At 45.0% G+C, this 23311-nt stretch overlaps 1 protein-coding gene and 1 long non-coding RNA gene across 2 annotated transcripts; both read right to left on the bottom strand.

Moving 5' to 3' along the window:
* Nucleotides 1–1874: 1874 nt before the first annotated feature.
* Nucleotides 1875–12314, bottom strand: LOC126990892 (uncharacterized). The gene is made up of 4 exons (XR_007744889.1): nucleotides 12043–12314; nucleotides 4212–4331; nucleotides 3295–3554; nucleotides 1875–2149 (listed from the first exon to the last, which is right to left on the bottom strand). It is a non-coding gene; the product is annotated as an uncharacterized LOC126990892 (long non-coding RNA).
* A 301-nt stretch (nucleotides 12315–12615) lies between these two features.
* Nucleotides 12616–18379, bottom strand: LOC126990891 (uncharacterized). The gene is made up of 6 exons (XM_050849533.1): nucleotides 17927–18379; nucleotides 15971–16085; nucleotides 14109–14258; nucleotides 13562–14032; nucleotides 13228–13332; nucleotides 12616–12790 (listed from the first exon to the last, which is right to left on the bottom strand). Exons 2-4 carry the CDS (start codon nucleotides 16082–16084, stop codon nucleotides 13583–13585), a joined length of 714 nt encoding a protein of 237 aa, XP_050705490.1. The 5' UTR covers nucleotide 16085; nucleotides 17927–18379; the 3' UTR covers nucleotides 12616–12790; nucleotides 13228–13332; nucleotides 13562–13582.
* Between the last annotated feature and the right edge of the window lie 4932 nt (nucleotides 18380–23311).

Raw genomic sequence — 23311 nt, 5'->3', positions numbered from 1 at the left:
CCACTTTCACTGTTAACTCCTTTTTTGTCATTATCATCACTCCACCTCCCCCTTTGCCCATTCTATCTTTCCTCCATATATCATAGTTTTTATTTATCTCTAATTAATAGCTTCGTTCAGTTTGGTTTCCGTTAAGCATACGATGTGTGTGTGTGTGTGTGTGTGTGTGTGTGTGTTAAGGCCTCAGGGGCGGCTGGGGGAGTGATTCGGCCAGTGTCCTTTTCTTTATTTCCTTTTCTTAATATTCTTGTTTTATTTCTGTTTTTTTTTCCTTAACTTTTTTATTTGTTACTTTCCTTGTTTTATTTCCCTAACCTGTTATTTTCCTCTTTACTTTTGTTTTTCTCTTTCCTTGATATTTCTTGTCATTATTTCATGTCTTTTTGCCGCTGGTTTTCCCCCTTTTCCTCCACTTCTCCATTTTATCTCCTCCTCCCTTTCACCTCCCTCCTAAGGTCGGAAGCATTTGCCCCGCACATCAGCTGTTCCCAAAGGCCAAAAAGGAGGGCAGGGAGGGTCATAATAAGTGTTCTTTTAGGTTCACGGTGCAGAGGAAGATAGATTATGACCTCCTCCTCCTCCTCCTCCTCCTCCATCTCTCCTCCTTTCTCATATCTTCTTCCCTTCCTTCATTCTTCTTCTCTTCCTTCCTCACCTTCCTTCCCTTCTTCTCTTCTCTTCTCCCCCTCCCTTTCCCTTGCCTCCTTCCTCTCCCTCCCTCCTCCTCTTCCTTCCTTTCCCTTCTCTCTATCCCTCTTCCTCCTTCTTGGGTCTAATGATAATAACAATGGTAATAATAATAGTAATATATATTTGTAATTTATTTTTATTGAGCATTCCTACATTATTTTATTATTACAGGAGGTACACACACACACACACACACACACACACACACACACACACACACACACACACACACACCAGGATAAATGGGAGAGAAATAGGGGAGAAAAGTGACAATTGTAACAAGAAATGGAGTGCTAGTGAGAGGGAATGAGGAGATAAATAAACTGTAATGAATGGGAACGTGGGAGGGAGAGAAGTGAATAGTGCAGGAATATAGATGAGTTTAGGGCGGCCAGATCCACAGGGAGGTGAGGTCAGGAAGAGAGCAGCGAAGGGCAGAGTTATGAAGGGAAGAAGTGTGAGCACGGAGACCAAGAGGGGATCAAGAAACTGCTTTAGCCAAGTACTGTACATGACACGCAGCAGAGCAAGGGGATATACATGCAGTGGAAAGGTGTTATACAAGAGGTGTGTGTGGTGTGTCAGGACGAGGCAGAATGAAGTGTGTATGAGCGGTTTGGTGTGGGTGTGGCAGCGAAAGAAGTGGAGTGTGCTGCGCCCAGATGGTTTGGACACGTGATGAGAATGGGTTTGTGAAGAGAGTGTATGAGGGAGGGGCCGTCAGGGAAAGTGAGAAGAAGAAGAGGAGGAGGAGGAGGAGGAGGAGGAGGAGAAGACGACTGCATGGGTATATAAGTGAAGATTTAAGGAGATAGAAGAAGAGGAATTGAAGAGCGAGAGTGCCAGAGCAGGGACAGATGGAGGCACTTCTGAGACTGAGATACACACACACACACACACAAACACACACAGTGACTGACTAACTACTGAGGAAATGTAGTAGTAGTAGAAAGAGAGAAAGAATAAGGAGAAGGAAGAGAAAGAGACAGAAGGCTGGCTCTCTCTCTCTCTCTCTCTCTCTCTCTCTCTCTCTCTCTCTCTCTCTCTCTCTCTCTCTCTCTCTCTCTCTCTCTCTCTCTCTCTCTCTCTCTCTCTCTCTCTCTCTCTCTCTCTCTCTCTCTCTCTCTCTCTCTCTCCACAGGATGACCCCCACAGTATGTTGACAACCCCCACAGACACATATATGGGTCCCCCCCCCCTCTTTCTCTATTGAGCTAATTCTTTCTCATTATTTTTATTATTTCTCTTCCTATCAGAACCCCGACAAAAGATGAAGAAGAAGAAGATGAAAGAGAAGAAGAAGAAGGAGGAAGTGAAGAAGAAGTTTGTCTTTCAATAATAATAATAAAATATATGTTGAAAGAAATCAGTTTAAATTTTGTCCATATAACACACACACACACATACACCCTCTCCTTCTCTTCCTTCTCTTCTTTTCTTCTTCTTCTGCTTCTTCTTTCTGCAATACATTAAAACATATTACTATCCAAATCTAGAAGAGGAGGAGGAAGGAGAGGGAGGCATGGAGGGAAGGAGAGAGAGAGAGAACAGAGTGGACCAAGGGAGACAGAGTGAGGAGGAGAGAGAAGAGAGTGGTGGAGAGAGAGAAGGAAAAGGTGGATAAAGAAGGGAATGGAAGAGAGAGGAGGGAGAAGGAGGAGGAGGGAGGAGGAAAGAGGGAAAAGGTGGATAAAGAAGAGAATGGAAGAGAGAGGGAGGAGAGGAGAAGGAGAGAGGAGGGAAGGAGGAGGAGGAAGGAAAGGGAAAAGGTGGATAAAGAAGTGAATGGTAGAGTGAGTGGGAGTGAGAGGGTGAAGGAGAGGAGGGAGGGAATGAGAGAAGGGAAAAGGTGGATAAAGAAGGAATGGAAGAGAGAGTGGAGAGAGAGGAGGAGGAGGAGAAGAAGAAGAGAGTATGAAAAAAAAACTAATATAAATCAAAATAAACCTTCTATTCCTTCTATTATCTCCTACTAATCACCAAGGCTATTATACTGATGGTAGATGTAGACAACCTCTCCCTGACTCTGCTCCAGGGAGGCAAGGAGCAGTGTGAGGGCAGTAAAGAAAGTAACCTTGCCCAGGGTCAGGCACCACAAGGACTCAAACCACAAGAAAAGACTGCAAAACATAGAGAGGATAATGTGTTTTGCTTCTTACTGTCTGACAACAACAATATCTATAGCCACTGAGAACTGAAGAAATGTTTTGAGAGATCTAACTAATACATGTCCAATATATAGTTCTGGAAATGAGGCAGCTTTCTATATTATGTACTGACAACACTACCAGGCACAGAACACACCAGCAGGACATGAGGGATAACTTTCACCAGTCCTGCCCCTTAACCCCTTGACTGTGGATTTCTTACAAGACCTCACCAAGCTACAGCAATGGAACAAAAAGTGTCTGCTACAATTCACTGAAGAAAAATGTAAAGTCCTGCACCTTGGGAGGGGATATCCAGCACACCAATACCACATGGGAAACACTCCACTATCACCACAGAGGCAGAGAAAGACCTGGGACTGTATGCTACCAGGCTACCAGTGAAGGCCAAATCCGTGCCAATTGCAGTGGTCGGATTAAAGACCCTCACACTCACCTTGAAGCAGAGCGCCGGCCAGTAGCAGCTGTGGGTACGGATGATGTCATTGGTGGTCTGCACGGCACTCTTGTTGGGCACCAGCTGGGGCTCAAGGGGGGGCAGCGGGTCCCCCAGCAAGGCCTTGGCACACAGCGTCATACAGTAGCTGATGGTGTTGAGGGTGAAGCCGCCCTCCAGTGCCAGAACTATGCGGCCCTCGGCCAGGCCAGACAGAAGGGCCATCATATGTTCAAAGCAATCGGGACTCACGCGGCAACCTGGGAGTGTGTGTGAGGCTGTTACTTTAGGTATGAGATGCATGAAGGGAGGAATAAGGGAGGAGGAAGAGGAAGGGAGTCCTTTAATATGGAATGCAATGGTTAGGCTGTGTTACTTTAGGTATGAGATGCATGAAGGGAGGAATGGGGGTGAGGAAGAGGAAGGGAGTTCTTCACTATGGAATGCAATGGTTAGGCTGTGTTACTTTAGGTATGAGATGCATGAAGGGAGGAATGGGGGCGAGGAAGAGGAAGGGAGTTCTTCACTATGGAATGCAATGGTCTGAGATGACAATACACCAGGATACAATATAAGGAGACTACAAAATGCTTCATGGCATACACATGGCAGCCCCTGAAGATGAGTTATTAAGGCAGATAAAAATAAATAAATAAATAAATAAAAAAAGCAAAAAGAATAATACAGAAATTTTGGATAAGAAAGAACACTAAAGGAATAAAGAGAGGAAAACAAGAAACCCAAACAAAAAACGTGAGGAGTGCACCAGGGAGTGCTGTTATGAAGCCAAAACTCCCGACCATGAACTGAAAATATAATTATGGAGAGAGAACTGAACTGAACTGAACAGATAGTGGCAGAAAAAGAGAAAGAGGCAGCAGCAGGTAGTCATACAGATAGTGACACCATCCACCAACCTCCTAGTGGGTCCCCGCACCAACATCAAGGCTGGCAGTGACCAGGACCAGCTGTGGGTTGAACTGGTAGGCCACGGGCAGCACCACCTGAGTGAGAGCCTCTGCGTCACCCATGCCACTCTGAAACAACACAAGAAAAACACTGTGGCTTTAGTAAACACGACTTCTTCCTCCTGAACTGTGGCTGGGAGGAAGGACACTGGACGATGAAATACTAGAGCTGAGGACCATAACTGATTCTTGCATTGGGAGCTTGGATAGCAGGGTGAACCTTCATGTGCTGGACAGGGCTGTGTGGATCTAGACATTGATCACTGGGAATCATAACAGGAAAAAAGTGTCAGGTAATTGTGACTGAATGAAGATGCAATACTTCAGCACCAGTGTAGGGAGAAAAATACTCAGAGGACTTAGCACTCGACGGTCAATTTTCTGATTTGTAGCTGGGAGGAAAGACACGGGGTGGTGAAAGAGATGAATCAAGGGTCTCTCTCTCTCTCTCTCTCTCTCTCTCTCTCTCTCTCTCTCTGCCAGCCTAGTTTCCTTTTTATCATTCCTTCTTTCCTTAAATTTCCTTGGACTCTTCCCTTCTTTCTCCATTTAATTCTTCCTCTTTCTCCTCCTCCTTCCTACCATCTTTCCAGGCCTCCTTTTCCTTCCTTCCTTCCTTTCTTTCCAAGTGAGGGCTGGAGCACTATTTCAAGTTGGTTAGCATGTGTTTGAATAGGTATTTAGAACAATCAAAATACCTCTCCTTCTGAAACTGATCTCTCTTTTGGCCACTTAGGCAATTATGGATAAGTAAAATATTGTGCCAAAATTGTTCCTGGTCCATGTAATGTGTCTATGTATTTTTTGGGGGAGAAAGGATGGACTCTATCTATTTACCTCCCTTTAATACAACCTTGGTGATGCTGTTGTTATGTCCATTTATTCTGTTTGTCTCACAGTAAGAAAACTGCATTGCATTTCTTTCCTCTCTCTCTTCCTTCTCTCCCTTTTCCTGAATGGTTCCTGTCTCTTGAGGGAAACAACCTCTCTCGAAATAGCTGTTCATTTATTTGGGAAAAAACAAACTCTGGGCACCTGGCTCATAGTTGTCATCATCTGATTAACCTTAAAAGATGCAGCATTGAAAGACTCCATCTAACGTCTTCACTACCAGGTCAATGAACACAGTACAGATAAACTTATCAATTCATGAAAGGTAATGCAGCAAATGTCAGGAGATAACTGGGAGTACCTACCTATCACACTATCTATCTATCTCTCTATCTATCTATCTATCTAGGCATAGTATTTGGACATGAAGAGCTCTCAGGTCAAAGGCAGGTCCGGTGAGGGTCAGAGAGTAGGACATGCAGCAAGCGACCAGTGAGCAGCATTCTCAAGCTGCAGCAATGTCTGTGTAAAAGTAATTCCAAAAAAGGGTCAAGGGAAACTTGGTCCCATGAAGGTGCAGCACACTTGTTAACCCCTTGGCTGCAGATTTCCAGCCAGAAGACAGACCTCACCAAGCTACAGGAGTGGAACGAAAATGTCTGCTACAATGCAATGAAGAAAAATGTAAAGTCCTGCACCCTGGGAGGGGATATCCAGCACACCAATACCACATGGGAAACACTCCACTATCCACCACTGAGGCAGAGAAAGTCCTGGGAGTGTATGTTACCAGGCTACCAGTGAAGGGATATCCAGCACACTAATACCACATGGGAAACACTCCACTATCCACCACAGAGGCAGAGAAAGTCCTGGGAGTGTATGTTACCAGGCTACCAGTGAAGGGATATCCAGCACACTAATACCACATGGGAAACACTCCACTATCCACCACAGAGGCAGAGAAAGTCCTGGGAGTGTATGTTACCAGGCTACCAGTGAAGGGATATCCAGCACACTAATACCACATGGGAAACACTCCACTATCCACCACAGAGGCAGAGAAAGTCCTGGGAGTGTATGTTACCAGGCTACCAGTGAAGGGATATCCAGCACACTAATACCACATGGGAAACACTCCACTATCCACCACAGAGGCAGAGAAAGTCCTGGGAGTGTATGTTACCAGGCTACCAGTGAAGGGATATCCAGCACACTAATACCACATGGGAAACACTCTACTATCCACCACAGAGGCAGAGAAAGTCCTGGGAGTGTATGTTACCAGGCTACCAGTGAAGGCCAAATCCATGCCAGTCACAGCAGACGGGCTAATATGTGAAATGTTCAACAAATAAATAGGAATCAAATATGAGGACACAGAGTCAAAGGAATCCAGTCATATGTAAAAAGACCCATTTTACTTATGAATATTTAGTAGACTGAACATTCTAACACAGGGAAAACAAGAAAATTTTGACCTCTCCCTCCCTACTGGAAAGATTCTACGAGCAAACCATTTTGTGACCATTACTCAACATCTGGAAGGGTAAAGTGTGACCAAGTGCAAAAAATATCGAACATGCACAAGAAAAGGAAACTAGAACATAGTTATCTACGTGAAAGATAGAAAAAGTCTTCCTCTACTACACACCTAAGTCGGAACTGTCAAACGCCTCCACCCTTCACATCAACTATTTCCAGAGGCCAAAAACGAGACCAGTCGGGTTCTGCTGCATGTTTTTTTAGGTTCACAGTACAGAGGAAGGGTCAAACCACCACCAGGGCCATAAAACTACTCCTGGAAATGCCCACAACTATCATGAACGCCTTGTCAAACAGGTGACTTTGGGTGCGGAAATGTTTAAGAATGTGACCCCTGCACTGGTAGAGGGTGACCAGGGGTAAAATAAACACACTGATCATGCACAAGAGGAAAGAAACAAGAACATTTTCATTATCTACTTCAAAGGTAAAATAACAAAGTGTCTGCATCTACTGCACACTTACACTGGCCCTGTATTCTCAAACCTTTGGGCACCCAAGTACACATATTTAACAGGGCTTCCAAAGGCATTGTGGGCATTACTAGGGGCAGTGTACTGTACCTGGTGGTAGTGTGGCCCTTCTTCTGTACCATGAATGTGAAAAAACCCTCATGAAAACCCAATTAACCCCCTGACTAAGGATTTCCTACCAGAAGACCTCACCAAGCTACAGGATTGGAACAAAAGGTGGCTGCTACAATTCAATGAAGAAAAATGTAAAGTCCTGCACCTTGGGAGGGAGTATCCAGCACATCAGTACCACATGGGAAACCAGGCTACCAGTGAAGGCCAAATCCGTGCCAATCGCAGCGGACGGGCTAGTCTTTTTCAGCCTTTGGGAATAGTTGACGTGGTGGGAGGTGGAAGCGTTGAGAATACCGACACTGGTGGAGACTAAAAGCTGACCGAGTGTGCTGAAAAAATCTAGCGTTGACACAGGCACACACACTAAAAAAGGTCCTGCTCACCAACATCCTTTCCCCTGAGAAGAGGAGACAGAATGACCCGCTTTGGCGAGACTCATGCATTTGGGAGTCAGTAAGTTATGTCTTCACGCATGCGGCAAAAAGTCAATTCCTGCTATACTTTTATTGGTGCAGAGAAGAGCAATGAAAAAAAAATGTCCTCAGAACACTTTTTTGATTTATGTGATGTTTCATTGATTTAGGTATTTATTGACTGATTTTATTTTTTATTTTTTTTATTTGTGTGTGTGTGTGTGTGTGTGTGTGTGTGTGTGTGTGTGTGTGTGTGTGTGTGTGTGTGTGTGTGTCTCATCAGCAGAGATATGGCCCTCACCTTGTTGCAGGTAATGTTAATGTTGTAGCCTTGGCCAGGTCCCGTCCCCACTCGTCGTAGTTTGGGTCCTCAGAGGATGGGAAGAAGAGGCCGTGGTCGTGGTGGTGGAGGGACACGTACAGCACCCTCGGCTCGGCCACAAACACGTGCTGGATGCCGCTGCCGTGGTGCACATCCCAGACCACCACCAGCACCCTGCAGGCCACAGAGATGGGTGTTGAGAGTACAGTAGAATGCACACACACACACACACACACACACACACATTTAGGCGAGATGTGAAAAAAGTTTAGCTTCCCAAACAGAAGCATTGAGCTATGGAATAGACTGGAGGAGGAGGTGGTTTGTGCAAGAAACATTCATGATTTTAAGGAAAAGTTGGATAAGAGAGGATATGGAGACGGGACAGCACAAGCGTAGCTCTTTTCCCGTACGTCACAACTAGGTATATACAACTAGGTAAATACACACAGACGGGACCACACAAGCGTAAAGCCCAGGTCCTGTAAGACTACAACTAGGTAAATACACACACACAATCACACCACACACCCACATGCACACACTCACACACACACATAACAATAAATCAAGGTGGACGGAAGAAACTAGTGTTTGCAATATATATAAGCGACATGACAGAAGGGGTGACAAGCTATATGAATATGTTTGCTGATGATGCTAAACTAATGAGGAGGGTGGCTAATGAAGAAGACTGTGTAGCCCTGAGCCAAGATCTCAACAGAATAAACAAATGGTCACGAAAATGTGAAATGACATTCAGTACAGAGAAGTGTAGTGTGATGGAGTTTGGTAAGAGCAGTAGACGAATATCGGGGAACTACTCTCTCAGTAATGAAAGAATCATGAAAAAAACAGAGGAAAAAGATCTGGGAGTGACAATAACAAACAGGTTATCCTTTGGAAAGCATATAAATCGGATAACTGGGGAAACATACAATCTTCTTAGAAACATAGAAGTAGCATTTACATATTTAGAGGAAGAAATGGTGAAGAAACTAATAACATCAATGATACGTCCAAGACTGGAATATGCAGCATTAGTGTGGTCACCTAGATTGAAGAAAAAAATTATAAAGTTGGAAAGAATACAAAGAGCAGCGAGTAAATTACCGGAAACTCTGAGAGAACACACTTATGAAGAAAGACTGGAGAAATTGGGACTAACAACACTGGAGAGCAGAAGAGAGAGAGGGGACCTAATAGCATTGTACAGGATACAAGAGGAATTGGACAGGAGGTGGGTGGTGACGAAGTGTGACAAGAGGAGACTAGTGGTACGTGACAGAAGTGTGACAAGAGGCAATGGTAAGAAATTGAAGAAGAGCGACTGTAGGAGAGACATCAAGAAATACAGTTTTCCATACAGAAGCATAACAACATGGAGCGGACTTGACGAGGAGACTGTGTGTGCAAAAACGATTCATGACTTCAAAGCCAAACTGGATAATAAGCATTATGGAAACGGGACAGCACGGGCCTAGTACAGCTCTTTTCCTGTATTTCACAACTAGGTAAATACAACTAGGTAAATACACACACACACACACACACACACACACACACACACACACACACACACACACACACACACACACACACACACACACACACACACACACACACACACACAGGACAATAAAGAAAGGGAGAGAGAAGGAGGAAAATGATAAAAGGAGATGAGAGATTTCTGATAAAAGAAGGAGATGGGATAAAGGAAAGAAGGACTATAAATAGATGATTCCAGATAGATAAAGGAAGGAGATGGGAGAGAGGGAATGAAGAATAGAGAGATAGATAAGACCAAAGAGATTACAGATAAAAGAGGGAAGGAGAGATGGAAGAGAAGGAGGAATAAGAGAGACAGGTGATGCAAAACAGATTCAGGATAAAGGAAGGAGAGGAAGAGAAATAGGTGATGTGAAGGAAATATTTGACAAAGGAATGATAATGATGATAATAAAAGGCAGAGTTAATGTGGTGCCAGGGCCAAGCAGCGCCCACCTTGGCATCCCAGCCTGTTGGCGGCGACGACCACGTTGTTGTAGAAGCAGAAGCCATGGGGGCGGTCCAGCTCGGCGTGGTGGCCGGGGGACGGATGATGCCCACGCCGGCCCTGGCTCGGCCTGCAAACACCTCAAGGAAAGAGAGTGTATCATTCCTACATTGTTTTCCTCCTCTTTCATTACTGTCAATTCCAAATGCATTCTTGAGGGTAGTGTATTATGACTAGAAAAAGAGTACATATAAGTGTGTGTATAGAAAGTATAGAATGCAGAATGAGAAAAAGATTACAGGCTTTTACTATAATTTTTTTCCTTCTCCTTCTCCTCCTCCTCCAATCTAAAGACCCAACCATGAGCAGAGAGGTGACTCAATGCCATTCCTTTTCATCTCCTGCCTCACACCTCCTCCTCCTCCTCCTCCTTTCTCTATCATCGTGAACACAACATTACTCTCTCTTACATGCATTTATGGTACTTCTTTCTCCCCCTCGTACCCGCAGCAGTGAGCCGGCCGAGAGCAGGGCAAAGGCGTAGGTGGCGGGGTGGAGGTAGACAGACTTGTAGTTCTCCTGAAGGGTCTGCAGCTCCTCCTCCCCCTGAACATGAAGGCCACGTTCCTGGCTGTGTGGAGCTCCACCTCCTCACGCTGGGCCTGGAGGCTGTGCAAGGATGGAGAGAGGAGGCAGAAAAGGGCTACATTAGGATTAGACTTTCTTTATTAATATCTCTTTGGCATCATCTATAAATCTCTATTTCTCACTTACTCTCTCCCAAATCTCCTTCCCTTATCCACAATCTGTTTTGCATATATATATATATATATATATATATATATATATATATATATATATATATATATATATATATATATATATATATATATATATATATATATATATATATATCCTTCCTCAATTCTAATTCCAACAATGAGAACAACTTCTTTGCCTCAACTCAACCCAACTGATCCTACTGGCTGACACTGCATCAAGTTTATAAAGCAGGTCCAAGGAATAGAGAGAGCTGCATACCCTCTATGCTTTACTATGGGTGGCTATACAGGTGTTAGCCAGTGCAGGTGTGAAGGGAGACTCGTACTAAGCAAGGCGAACAAGGAGAAGTAAACAACTGAACAGTGAATGACGGAACAGTGACATAAACATGAACACACACATCATACAGACAGTGCCTCCACCACCCACCTGCAGCCGCTGGCCTCGCCCCAGCACCCCGGCACGCCCCAGCATCTCCCACACCCGCTGGATGCGCTCTGGATGTTCCCTGTGTGGGGGGGGGAGAGGGTGAATTAGTGTGTACCTCTGTGTGTTGTGGTGTGAGGGAAACTTGTCTGGTAAAAAAGGTTGCTCTAGTACGAGGGTAGAAAGCTGCCTCAAGGGGTTATGTGTGGTCAAAGTTATGGTGGTTAAGTGTTGGTTAGATAAGTGAGGAAAGCTTTGTCTTCTAGCTCTGGTAAAGAGTATTAAAGCTGCCTGAATGGGTGACATATGTAACAAGGAATTGGGTGAAAATAAATAAATGGTATGCAGAAAGTTGGAAAGCTTGGTTTAGTCGGCACAATATCTGTGGTCATATGCCAGAGAGAGACAGAAGGGAAGGAATTATAGGAGAAGGGAACAGATCCCAGGAGACGGGACACAACCCCCGATTAATACCTGGTACCCATTCACTGCTGGCTGGACAGGGGCGTGGGGTATCGGAAAAGCCTCCCAAATTTTTCCACTCCACCCAGGAATTGAACCCGGGCTCTCTCGGTTGTGAGCCGAGTGTGCTAACCACTGCACCACGAAGTCCTCTATAAATGGTATGTGTGAGGGAAACTCTGTGTCTTCTTGAGGTAAAAGCTCTGGTAAAAAGATGCCATGTGCTGCCTCAGTGGGTTTGGTGTGGACAAGAAATTCGGTCCAAGTAGATATATATGTGAGGGAAACTTGGTCTTCTTGAGGTAAAAACTCTGGCAGGTACCAAGAGCTGCCTCGGGTACATCAGAGTACTTAGACTATCTTCATTATGTTTTGTCTGTGAATGAAAAAACACCTTAGTGTGTAGTGCACTTACCCTTCCGTAAGGCTGCGTGTTGCTCCACCTGCTCGTCACACACCAGACACAGCCTCGGAGACTCACTCAGCACCACGGCCTCTGAAGACAAGGCACAGAGCTCCTCAGTGACTCCTGTTTGCTGTGACTGAGCTTCCTATGAAAGGTGTACATCCCTCCCTCTTCCTTCTCCTCCTCCTCCTCAGCCATTATTATTGGTCCACTGCAGTACAAAGGCATTTCCTAATGTTCCCAACCTCCCTCACATCTCCTTCACTCCCTCCCTTCCCTTAACTCTCCTTTCCCCTCCTTCCTTTCCCTTTCTTTGCCTCCCTCTCCCTTCCTCCCTGCTTCCTTTTCTTTCCCTCTCAACCCCCCCCTTTCTCTCTCCCTCTTCCTCTTTGCCTTCCCTTTCCTTTCCTTCCCTTCCTCCTTTCCATTTTTCCCTTTCTTCTCTTCCTTCCCTCTCCCTCTCCCTCTTTCTCCTCCTCCCCTTCCTCCCTACATACCTTCCCTCCTCAGCTGCAGCAGTTTCTCACCAATCCTCTCCCTGAGCTGCTGTGTCTGTGGTGTCAGGAGCTGCATGGTGTCTCTGGTCTGGAGGCGTAAGGGCCAGACACCCACCAGGCCCTTGGAAGGAGAGGCTCGGGTTGAAGGTGCTGGGGTCAGCCTCGCCCCGCACCTCCTGCTGGCATAAGGACCCTGGTACTGGAAGCAGCGCCAGTGTGCCCGCTGGACGTACTCCAGGCTCAGCAGTGTCTCCTGAAGGCTGGGGAGGACAGGGAAGGGAGAGGAAGGTCAATGTTGAGAAAAAGAGCAGGTTAACTATAGGAAAAAGACATTGTTTCTGAGATCCAAGAAAGGCCATCAAGGAAAAATAAGACAATGCTACAGGCCCAAACAGCTTCCTCTTAATGAGCAGACATGGATAGGGAAATTAAAATAGACAGCGACAGTAAAGTAAGGAGAATAATAATAATAAAAAAGAGGGACAAAAACAATATTAAAACAAAACAGTTCAATAAATCCTGCATCAGAGATAAGGCAGACAGAGAGAAAGATAAATGGATATAGACAGACTGAGATAGATAGATAGATAAAGACAGATATAAGCAGAGATAGATAGACAGGCACAGAGATGGACAGATTGATACAGAAAGATATAGACAACAGAAAGATATAGACAGACAGACAGCTATCAGGCACCTTGGTGATGGCTGCAGGGGGGTCCAGCAGGGGGGCAGTGGTGGCCCAGCAAGGCACTGAGGGTGTGGGCGGCACTCTTGGCCAGGACAGCAGGCACCACCCACCCTGCACACACAACAGGGATTGCTTATTACCATTCTAATTATTATTATTATTATTATTATTATTATTATTATTATTACTATTATTATTATCAATATTACTATCATCCTGCTATGTAATAATAATTGTCTAAGCTATTTTTTAGATTTCTGTGCAATATTTTTTTCAAGTTTTCAGTGATGTATCAATTTTTTTTTCCCAATTGAATTCTATAGGGAGGTAGAATGCATACCAGTGTGTGGATGTGTGGTGCTCAGTTCCTGCCACAATGTTTGGGTGAGGTCAGACTGGTCACCTCCAGCACCAGCACCACCTTGCCCCACGCCAGGGCCATCAACTGGGAGGTGAGGTGTGTGTACAGGCCTGGCCACACCTCCAGCACCAGCACCACCTTGCCCCACACCAGGGCCATCAGCTGGGAGGTGAGGTGTGTGTACAGGCCTGGCCACACCTCCAGCACCAGCACCACCTTGCCCCACACCAGGGCCATCAGCTGGGAGGTGAGGTGTGTGTACAGGCCTGGCCACACCTCCAGCACCAGCACCACCTTGCCCCGCGCCAGGGCCATCAGCTGGGAGGTGAGGTGTGCGTACAGGCCTGGCCACACCTCCAGCACCAGCACCACCTTGCCCTGCACCAGGGCCATCAGCTGGGAGGTGAGGTGTGTGTACAGGCCTGGCCACACCTCCAGCACCAGCACCACCTTGCCCCACACAAGTGCCATCACCTGGGAGGTGAGGTGTGTACAGGCCTGGCCACACCTCCAGCACCAGCACCACCTTGCCCCACACCAGGGCCATCAGCTGGGAGGTGAGGTGTGTGTACAGGCCTGGCCACACCTCCAGCACCAGCACCACCTTGCCCCGCGCCAGGGCCATCAGCTGGGAGGTGAGGTGTGCGTACAGGCCTGGCCACACCTCCATCTCACCCTGAAATGCCAGATGGTAAAATAAAGTATAATAAATATGCTGTATTATTATTATTATTATTATTATTATTACTATTGTGTTTGGCTTCCCTGTTAAGAGTGGTTCATAATGGGAAGTTTGTGATACAGTTGAGTAAAATAAAATATATATATATACCATCTTTTATTATTATTACTAGTATTAGTATTAATAGTAATAGTAGTAGTAGTATCATCATTATTATGGGGCTTGACTTCCCTGCTGGAGTGATTCACACTGGCAAGTGTCTGGATGAGGAGACAGAGCTGAGAACATCCATGAATTTATGAAAGTAAGTACAGTTGTATGAAAGCAGATATGGAGGCAGGTCAACACAAGCTTAGTTAAAATCCTCTATACTATGACTAAGTAAATGCATACAAAAACCAGACAAGCAAGCAGAGGCAGACACAAACACACACACACACACACACACACACACACAGATACATTGTGACTTAGAATGACCTTGAAAATAGATAAAATTGAGCTCAAGCAAAAAATATTCATGAATTAAAGCTATACTTGATAAACTGAAATTTGGAGACAGGACCAGCGTAAAGCATCCTGTATATCACGAGGTAAATACACACACACACACACACATACAACCTCCACCTAACACATACACAAGAGCCCACAAGTGTAGCTCAATTCCTATATATCACAACTATAGTCTGTTCACTTAATTCTGACCCAAGCTGACAACATAAACCTAAGCGTGGTCATAAGCACAGTGCATATTAGCAGAAAGTGCTGCGTGAGATAAACACAAACAGGTTAAAGAAAACTTGGAAGCCACAGCAGCAGCCAGTCAACACTCAGCTTGCAAACACACTTAGGTTTATGTTGTCAGCTTGGGTCTGACTTAAGAGAACAGACTTTAGAAAGGCTTTAGGCCAAGAGAGAGAGAGACTGAGAGAGCAGGACTTGCCTTTTCATCCCCCACTGCCGAGTCATAACCAGCAGACACAACACTATAACTAACTCAGGACCAAACTAGAAGAGAAAATAGTCGTGCTTAGGGTTCAAACGGCACACCAGGTTCAGTCTAGCCTCCTCCGATCATATGTTGAGGTTTGTGCATAGGTGTGTGTGTGTGTGTGTGTGTGTGTGTGTGTGTGTGTGTTGGGGTCCTAATCGGTCAATCAGATTGTATCTTACTGACAAAATGTGTCAAATGTAGCAATTTCAAAATGGTATGCCACATAAACTATACTGCATTGTAGGGATCTTGCTTTTCCTGTCCCTCAAGCCTGGACATCTAATGCTACCTAGTAATGAAGGGGAAAAAATTCACACTAAGCTGCACACAACTTTCTACTCGGTCTCATTCCTATGCTATACAAATCCCTTATGCAGGAGTAAACCACCGTCTGCATTCCTTTATCCCTTTTGCTGGTACACTCTGGAACAAACAAGCTTCCTTTGTCTGTGTTTCCTCCTGCCCATGACTTGAACTCTTTCATGAGGGGAATATCAAGACACCTCTCCACCTGTAACTGACTCTCTCCAGACCACTCACTTCTATCTACTTTTACAGGAGCAATGCATAGTGGGCTTTTTTCCCCTTGAGCTGCTTCATTAACTGGACAAAGGAAAAAAAGAAAAAGAGCTTCTCACTCCCTTGGCCTCTGCCTTTTCCTGACCTACTAACAAAGACCAGAGCTGCCCAGCCTCAACCTCTGCCTCACCTGCTTCTCCAGACTTGCCATCGGTTGCTGCCGCTGCCGCACCCCCAGCAAGAGGCTGGGGGTCGCGCAGGGATTCCTGGCTGACGTCTTCCTCTGGGGCGTGTCTTCCGTCATCCTGCAACACAAAGGTTCACCTTCATCAACTGGTTAAGATTTATTTCAGAGGCAATATTTGCCCAAGGTTTTTGATATGGGGTCATTTTCAATAATTTTAAATGTAGAAATTCAAGTGTCACAAAACAGAGCCTTGAGGACACATTATTGTGGGGATAAATGCCTAACAGATAGGTAATAACCAATATCTATAACCATTGCAAAGTGGATCACAGGGATTTATCAAAAATTACCCCGTGTGCTGCCACTCCATGTTTTCTAGGGTGAATACAAACCCATCAAAGCCTGACATGATAACCAATATCTATACCCTTGTAAAGCATATCAAAAATTTATCAAAAATAATATACAATAACAAGTGGTAGGCATTGCAACCAAGAAAGGACCTTGCACAAGCACTATGTAGCTTATGACACACTTGTGAGACCAACACTGGAATACTGCTCCACGGAGGATCCTTACACACAGAAACATTGATAAGCTAGAACAAATCAACACCAAGGCAGCAAGGTTCATTACAAACAATTACACTTGAACGTCTGGCATCACAACACGGATCAAACAACAGATAAACATGGACCCTCTTCACATACGCAGACAAGCACACAGACTTACACTGATATACAAGATCACAGACACTCACTGACATTGACCCACACACGTACTTACACAATGCAAACAGCCAACGTACTCGTAACACACATATCCATAAATGCCAAACAAATCACACTAAAACTGACGTATACAAGCACTCATACTTTCCACGCACCATATGTGACTGGAACAGCCTCCCTCAACAGATTTTAGACTGCGGTACAATAGACTAATTCAGAAAACAAATACACACTCACATGTCACCACAACGCACCACCACTAACAACTACACTTGATTCACTTCCTTCCCCTGCACACTCGGCTCCCCCGTTCCCCCAACAGCCAACACAAATATGCGTGTTATGCACCGGAATGGGTGCCCTGTATTATAAATCAAGATCAAGGTAATTTAGCTGTGCAGGTGTAACTAGTAATTTTGCACTTGTGCACCGGCATGAGTGCAATATTACACAAGACTGAGCACTGCACTGCTGATATTTACTGAAGAACAACACTGTGCAGGTTATTGCACAGCGCCCCACCACTAAACTTAACAGATCTATTCAAATTTAACATCACCTGCTGGGTGGGGCTTTGTCCCCGTCAACCTTACCGGCAGACCTTTCATAACAAATGTGCAATCTCCCCCTCAGACCTTTTTGTTCTAACTCCTGATCTACCCACTAGAGGCCACCAGCACTAAATAGCACATGTTAGGACCCAGCTTGAACTAAGGAAGAGGTCCTTCAGTGTCAAAGGCATTCCTTTGTGGAATTCCCTCCCTGAATCCCTAGTCACCCTCCAGTCTCTACCTCTATTTAAATCAGCACTAGCTCATCATCTTGGGGACAAACTTTTGGAATATCATTAAATGGACTGTAGCTCTACATCTAATCGTATAAATTACATTACAAATTGACTGCATATGATGGACTATCCAGCTCTTTCATTAGTATTTGTTTTTGTTTATGTAATTAAATATTGAGAGCTGGCGCATCAGCAGAGTGCTGGCTTCCCCTCGTCATCATGTGGACTGTGGGGTCTGGAAGCCCACCAGGTGAGTAAACCAGGTGAGTTAGTTTGAAATATCCAAATCTGACACACCACCTTCTTAGGGGGCATTACCTTTGTTCCCCCTTGACCCCTGGCGTGTGTCATGCAACACCCACTCAACAGGAACAGCAGGCACCCATTTAACTGTTTCTGCAGGAATGGTCATGTAAAAAGCTGAGCAGTAGTACAACGCACCTCAGTAAGGTGCCCAGCAGCCCCGCGGGGCGGCGGGTGTGATGCTGGAGGAACACCAAGGGCCGGGGGGCGTCTTGGCCATGCCGGTCACACACTCCATCATTACCTTCCCCTCGTAGGATCAGCTTCACCTAGGCTTAGGCATGCCCCGCTAGGCCTTGTTCAGGCTGTCATGGTGGTGAGTGTCTGGCAGGAAGCTGTGGGTGTGTGGCGGTGAGTCTGCCGCCCGACCCTGCACGGAGATGACACACACACACACACACTGCCTGTCGTGTTCTTCTTCTTCGTGGGTGTTTTATGGGGCTAGTTAGGCTGTGGACCCACAGCCTCTAGAGCCCCGTCAGTGGTAGTTGTTATCAGGAGTTCTTGGTTGTGCTGGCCGTCCTGTCACCAGGGCGGGTCGTGTTCGTCGTTCCTGCAGAGTCGCTGCTGCCAATGTTTGTGTTTTTTCAACGGGACGCTTATCGTGCCACACCTGCTCATATTCCTTTTCTGAGTAGTGTGAGGATGAAACTGTTTTGCTCCTATTATTTATTTGTTGCTGATTTGTGTCGTCACTTTTTGCGGGTACTGGATTCTCACCAATCACCGGCTCAGGGACCAACGGGACGGGGTTGAGCACCGAGGCAACGCGCAGAACAATTATATACGCCCCAAACCTTACCTTGCCCTCCCTACACACACACACACACACACACACACACACACACACACACACACACACACACACAAACACAAACACACACACACACACACAAACACACACACACACACACACACATGGAATAATAAAAAAACTGAAATATTAATTTATCTTAAACGTGAATTAAGGGTCATCAAAGGAGGAAGAAAATTATATTTATATTCATAATGTAGTTGGGTCGTTATAAATCAAGATCAAGGTAATTTAGCCAGAGGTATAACTAGTAATTTTGCACTCCTGTGCACTGGCATGAGTGCAATATTAATAAGACTGAGCACTGCACTTCATTGATATTTACTGAAGAACAACACTGTAGGTTATTGCACAGCGCCCCACCACTAAATCCTAATACAGATCTATTCAAATTCTAACATCACCTGTTGGTGGGGCTTTGTCCCCGTCAACCCTACTGGCAGACCTTTCATAACAAATGCAATCTCCCCTCAGACCTTTTTTGTCTTCTAACTCCTGATCTACCCACTCAGAGGCCACCTCAGCACTAAATATACAAAGAAATTTGTGCCAACCATGAAGAGTCCCAGTGTCAAAGGCCTGTGGAATTTCCTCCTGAACTCAGCCACCTCCAGTTCTCACTCTATTTCTAAATCAGCACTAGTCATCAATTGGGGACAAACTTTTGAATATCACAAATGGACTGTAGTCACATCTTAATCGTATAAATTATATTACAAATTACCGCATATGATGACTATCTGGCTCTTCATTAGTATTTGCTTTTTGTTTATGTATCGTATTGAGAGCTGGCGTATCAGTAGAGGCGGCTTCCTCGTCATCATGTGGACTGTGAGGTCGGGAAGCCCACCAGGTGAGTAAACCAGGTGAGTTAGTTTGAACATCCAAATCTGATGGCAGCACTTCTTAGGGGGCATTACCTTGTTCCCCTTGACCCCTGGCTGGCGTGTGCTCAAGCGCAAATACCTAATTCAACAGTGGAAATACAGTGTTCCATTTAACTGGCGCTTCTGCAGGAATGGTCATGTAAAAGCTGAGCAGGTGCAATGCACCTCAGTAGCAGTGTTAATATGGGGCGGCGGGTGGATGCTGGAGGAACACCAAGGCCGGGGGCGTTCTGGCTATGCTGGCTACACACCCATCATTACCTTCCCTCAGACTGGGGGCTTCACCTAGGCTGCAGGGCATGCCCTGCTAGGGCCTTGTTCAGGCTGGTCATGGTGGTGAGGTTCACAGGAGCTGTGGGAGGGGTGAGGGTGAGCCTGCCTGGACCCTGCAATGGAGATGACACACACACACACACACACTGCCCATGTTCTTTTCTCTTCTTCGTGGTGTTTTATGGGGCTAGTTAGGCTGTAAATTCCACAGCCCTAGAGCCCCTGTCAGTGGTAGTTATCAGAGTTCTTTAACAGCTACGTCCTGTCACCAGGGCGGGTCGTGTCTGTTGTTCCTGCAGAGTCGTTGCTGCCAATGTTTGTAGTTTTTTCAACGGACGTTTATCGTGCCAATAATTACCATATTCCTTTCTGAGTAGTGTGAGGATGAAACTGTTTTGGCTCCTATTATTTATTTGTTGCTGATTTGTGTCGTCACCTTTTGTGGGTACTCGATTCTCACCAACCACTGGCCTGGGATCTCAACGACGGAGGGAGCACCGAGGCAACGTGCAGAATACCATATACGCCCCAACCCACTCTTTGCCTGTGGCGACTGAACGTTCCCCCTGTTCCCCCTCTACTGCGCATGCGCCGACCCGTGTTGGCCTGCTCCCCATTTGTAAGGGGGACCAGCTGCCTGCGTCTATCAGTAGACTGACTGGTCCCCTCTGACGAGACATCGGTCCCCCTCCTTATTCTTCCCAATATTTGTATGCCTGTTATTTTCCACTGTGTATACTATTTTTATCATATCTGAAACACACTATCTGTAATATACAACAGGATAACGGTATAGACTCAAGAGCTCAGGGTCAACCTGGAACTGCTCAGAGACGGAGGAAGAGTGCCTCAGTGGCTCTATATAATGAGTTGATCTGGGGATGTTATACAGTGACAGTCTGGCAATCTTCAAGAAAGCATGAAGACTTACTTTATTCACTAAGTCCTAATGTGGACTTAACAAATATGAGATTGAAGACAACTTAGGTGCCATAATATTACTGTTATAATGTTAGTGGTCGTGGAGGCGCTGCTGCGGCGGCAGACCCTGAGGCCTGAAACCTCATCAACGGTATCAAAACGTATTAACCAAGCCTCCTTCAGTAAATTGGTTTCCTCTTTCTGTATCACTTGTTGGGGTTATTTCTGTAGCGAGACCAAGCCACATTAATACCATACCAATCCTCACAGTACCTTATATGCTCTAGATCAGTTTCTTAGTGGTCCGTAACTTCAGGGTCCGTGGAATGTCTCCAAGGGGTCCATGCAGGATAATTTTAATATCGATTTCAGTCAAATTTTCGGGCCAAACGTCATAAATCTTACTTTTTGTAGTACCAAACTTGATGTTGTGGAAATTATGTTAAGGTATAAACATTTATTTTGAAGATAAGCCAGTATAAAGGACCAGTTGTAATTTGTGATATTATGACCTGCAAACACTTTCAAACTCAAGAGGAAAATTATAATAAAGGGTCCACATGAGTCATTTTGTCAAAAGGGGTCCGCCGGGTAACAAAAAGTTTAAGAAGAATTGCCTCTAGATTAATATTATGAAGACTGTAACAAATTCTCTTTAGGGTTATATGTTGGGATAAGTGCCCACCAGGTTATGCTAGGATAGCTCCCCAACCCCAAAATCCAAGGATGAGTAAGGGGACTCTATAAGCCAGCACTCTGCAACAGTAACAACGTAATAAAATTCATAATATTAAAGATGAAGAGCCATAGTCCATGAGGACATTTCAGTGCTTTAATTCTCTATGCTGGATGAGAGCTAGTGCTGATTAAATAGGATAGAGACTAAGGATGACCAGGATTCTGAGAGGTTATTGTACTGTGGACCCAGTGGTGACTTTGAGTTGTGTTCTAAACAGGGTCAGAAGGAGCGATTGAGATTTATTATGAAAGATCTGCCAGTACTGATTATGAGATTGATTGAGTTTATTTGTTGCGTAAACAACAAGGAGAAGGGAGGAAACTCACTATGCTTCCATTCCACTTTACTCTTGGTGCTTTCAATTACCTCTAAATGTTCTCCTTTCATGGCATGGCTCCAAACGCCTTTGATCTTGTAGTAAGACAAAACACACACACCAGGAGGGCAGGCCCACGCCTTTCACTGCCGTGCAGGATCACATACACATATAGGAGGGCAGGATTGCTAGCCCCTCTGCTCCTGCTGGGAAGATGAGGTCACAATCTCATGGCTTACAGATCCTGTAAATTTGGTTGTATATATAAATACCATATAAAAAAAGCAAGGCTGTTGAGGTGAGGCAGGCATGAGCTTGGGACCTGAGGCACCATGATTGTTGCACTCCAGAGCCAAGTAATTGCCTGGTTCTTGGCTATAATCATACAACAAGCACCAATATCAATCACGTAAACGATACTCATATATGAAGGCAGTTATTTGGGTGATGTGAAAGCAGTTTAATTATTAACAAATGCAAACATAAAAGGTTGAGCATGACAATCTGGCAATGTTGCTCGGGGGGACTGATTTTCCAGTAGCCAAGGGGCTGAGTAGTGCATATAAACACAGGTCGGCGCATGCAGTAGAGGGGGGGAACAGGGGGGCCACACCCCTACACACACACACACACACACACACAGCACACACACACACACACACAAACGCACACACACACACCCACACACACACACACACACACACACACACACACACACACACACATGGAATAATAAAACCAGAAATATTAATTTCCATTTTAATTTAAACGAATCATAACAAATAAGGAAGAAAATTATATTTATATTTATAATGTAAACGTACCGCCGGCATACCAACACCGCAGAAGCCAAGCAAAAGCTGATTGGGAAATTGGGAATAATCCTTGTACGTACATGGCCATGGTTATTTATCGATCCAGTTTCTCCTCAGCTTGTCAATACCTGTAGAGGGTTAATATGTTGCAAGTAGATAAGGAAGAGCGAGAACATGAACTACAGCTTGGGTTGGTACCTCTGATATAAATCCAGTCGATCCCTATTTTGTTATATATTTATACGTTAGACTTAGGAAATTATGGAAAATTAAGTTTAATTTTGCATACAAAAGACACCTCGAAAGGCAGAGAGGAAGATAGATTAATACCAAGTTGAAAGGCGAGAAGGAAAGGTTGAACCCTTGAGGTGGCTACGTCAGGGGAAAAATCTGGTTAACCGTTCGGACCTGACGAGATCTATCTTGACCGGTTCCACGGTACAGGAGGGTGCTATGAAATATGAATTTTCTGTAGTTTTCCTTCGTCGAAGCGTCGCTTAGAGAGTGTGTTTCCGTGAAGAGATATTTTCAAACCCTAGTTTCTCTCCCTTCGAAACACCTTTTCCGTGTAGTGTTGGAAAATACTGCAAATCAGTAAACGTTGAAACCGAAAACATAAATGCATTTCTAGGTAAGCATTTCCTGGCATGGAAAATATTGTGGCGTACTTATAAGAAGTGCTTGACAGCACATACACTATATATAGCAGAAATTTATATTGATGGTTTAATTGGTTGGTATCTGTATTATGTTTGCTT

Source organism: Eriocheir sinensis, unplaced genomic scaffold, assembly GCF_024679095.1.
Source record: "Eriocheir sinensis breed Jianghai 21 unplaced genomic scaffold, ASM2467909v1 Scaffold22, whole genome shotgun sequence".
In the NCBI taxonomy this organism is placed as follows: Eukaryota; Metazoa; Arthropoda; class Malacostraca; order Decapoda; family Varunidae; genus Eriocheir; species Eriocheir sinensis.
The sequence above is the reverse complement of the archived record's forward strand: the minus strand, read 5'-3'. Positions and strand labels throughout refer to the sequence as shown.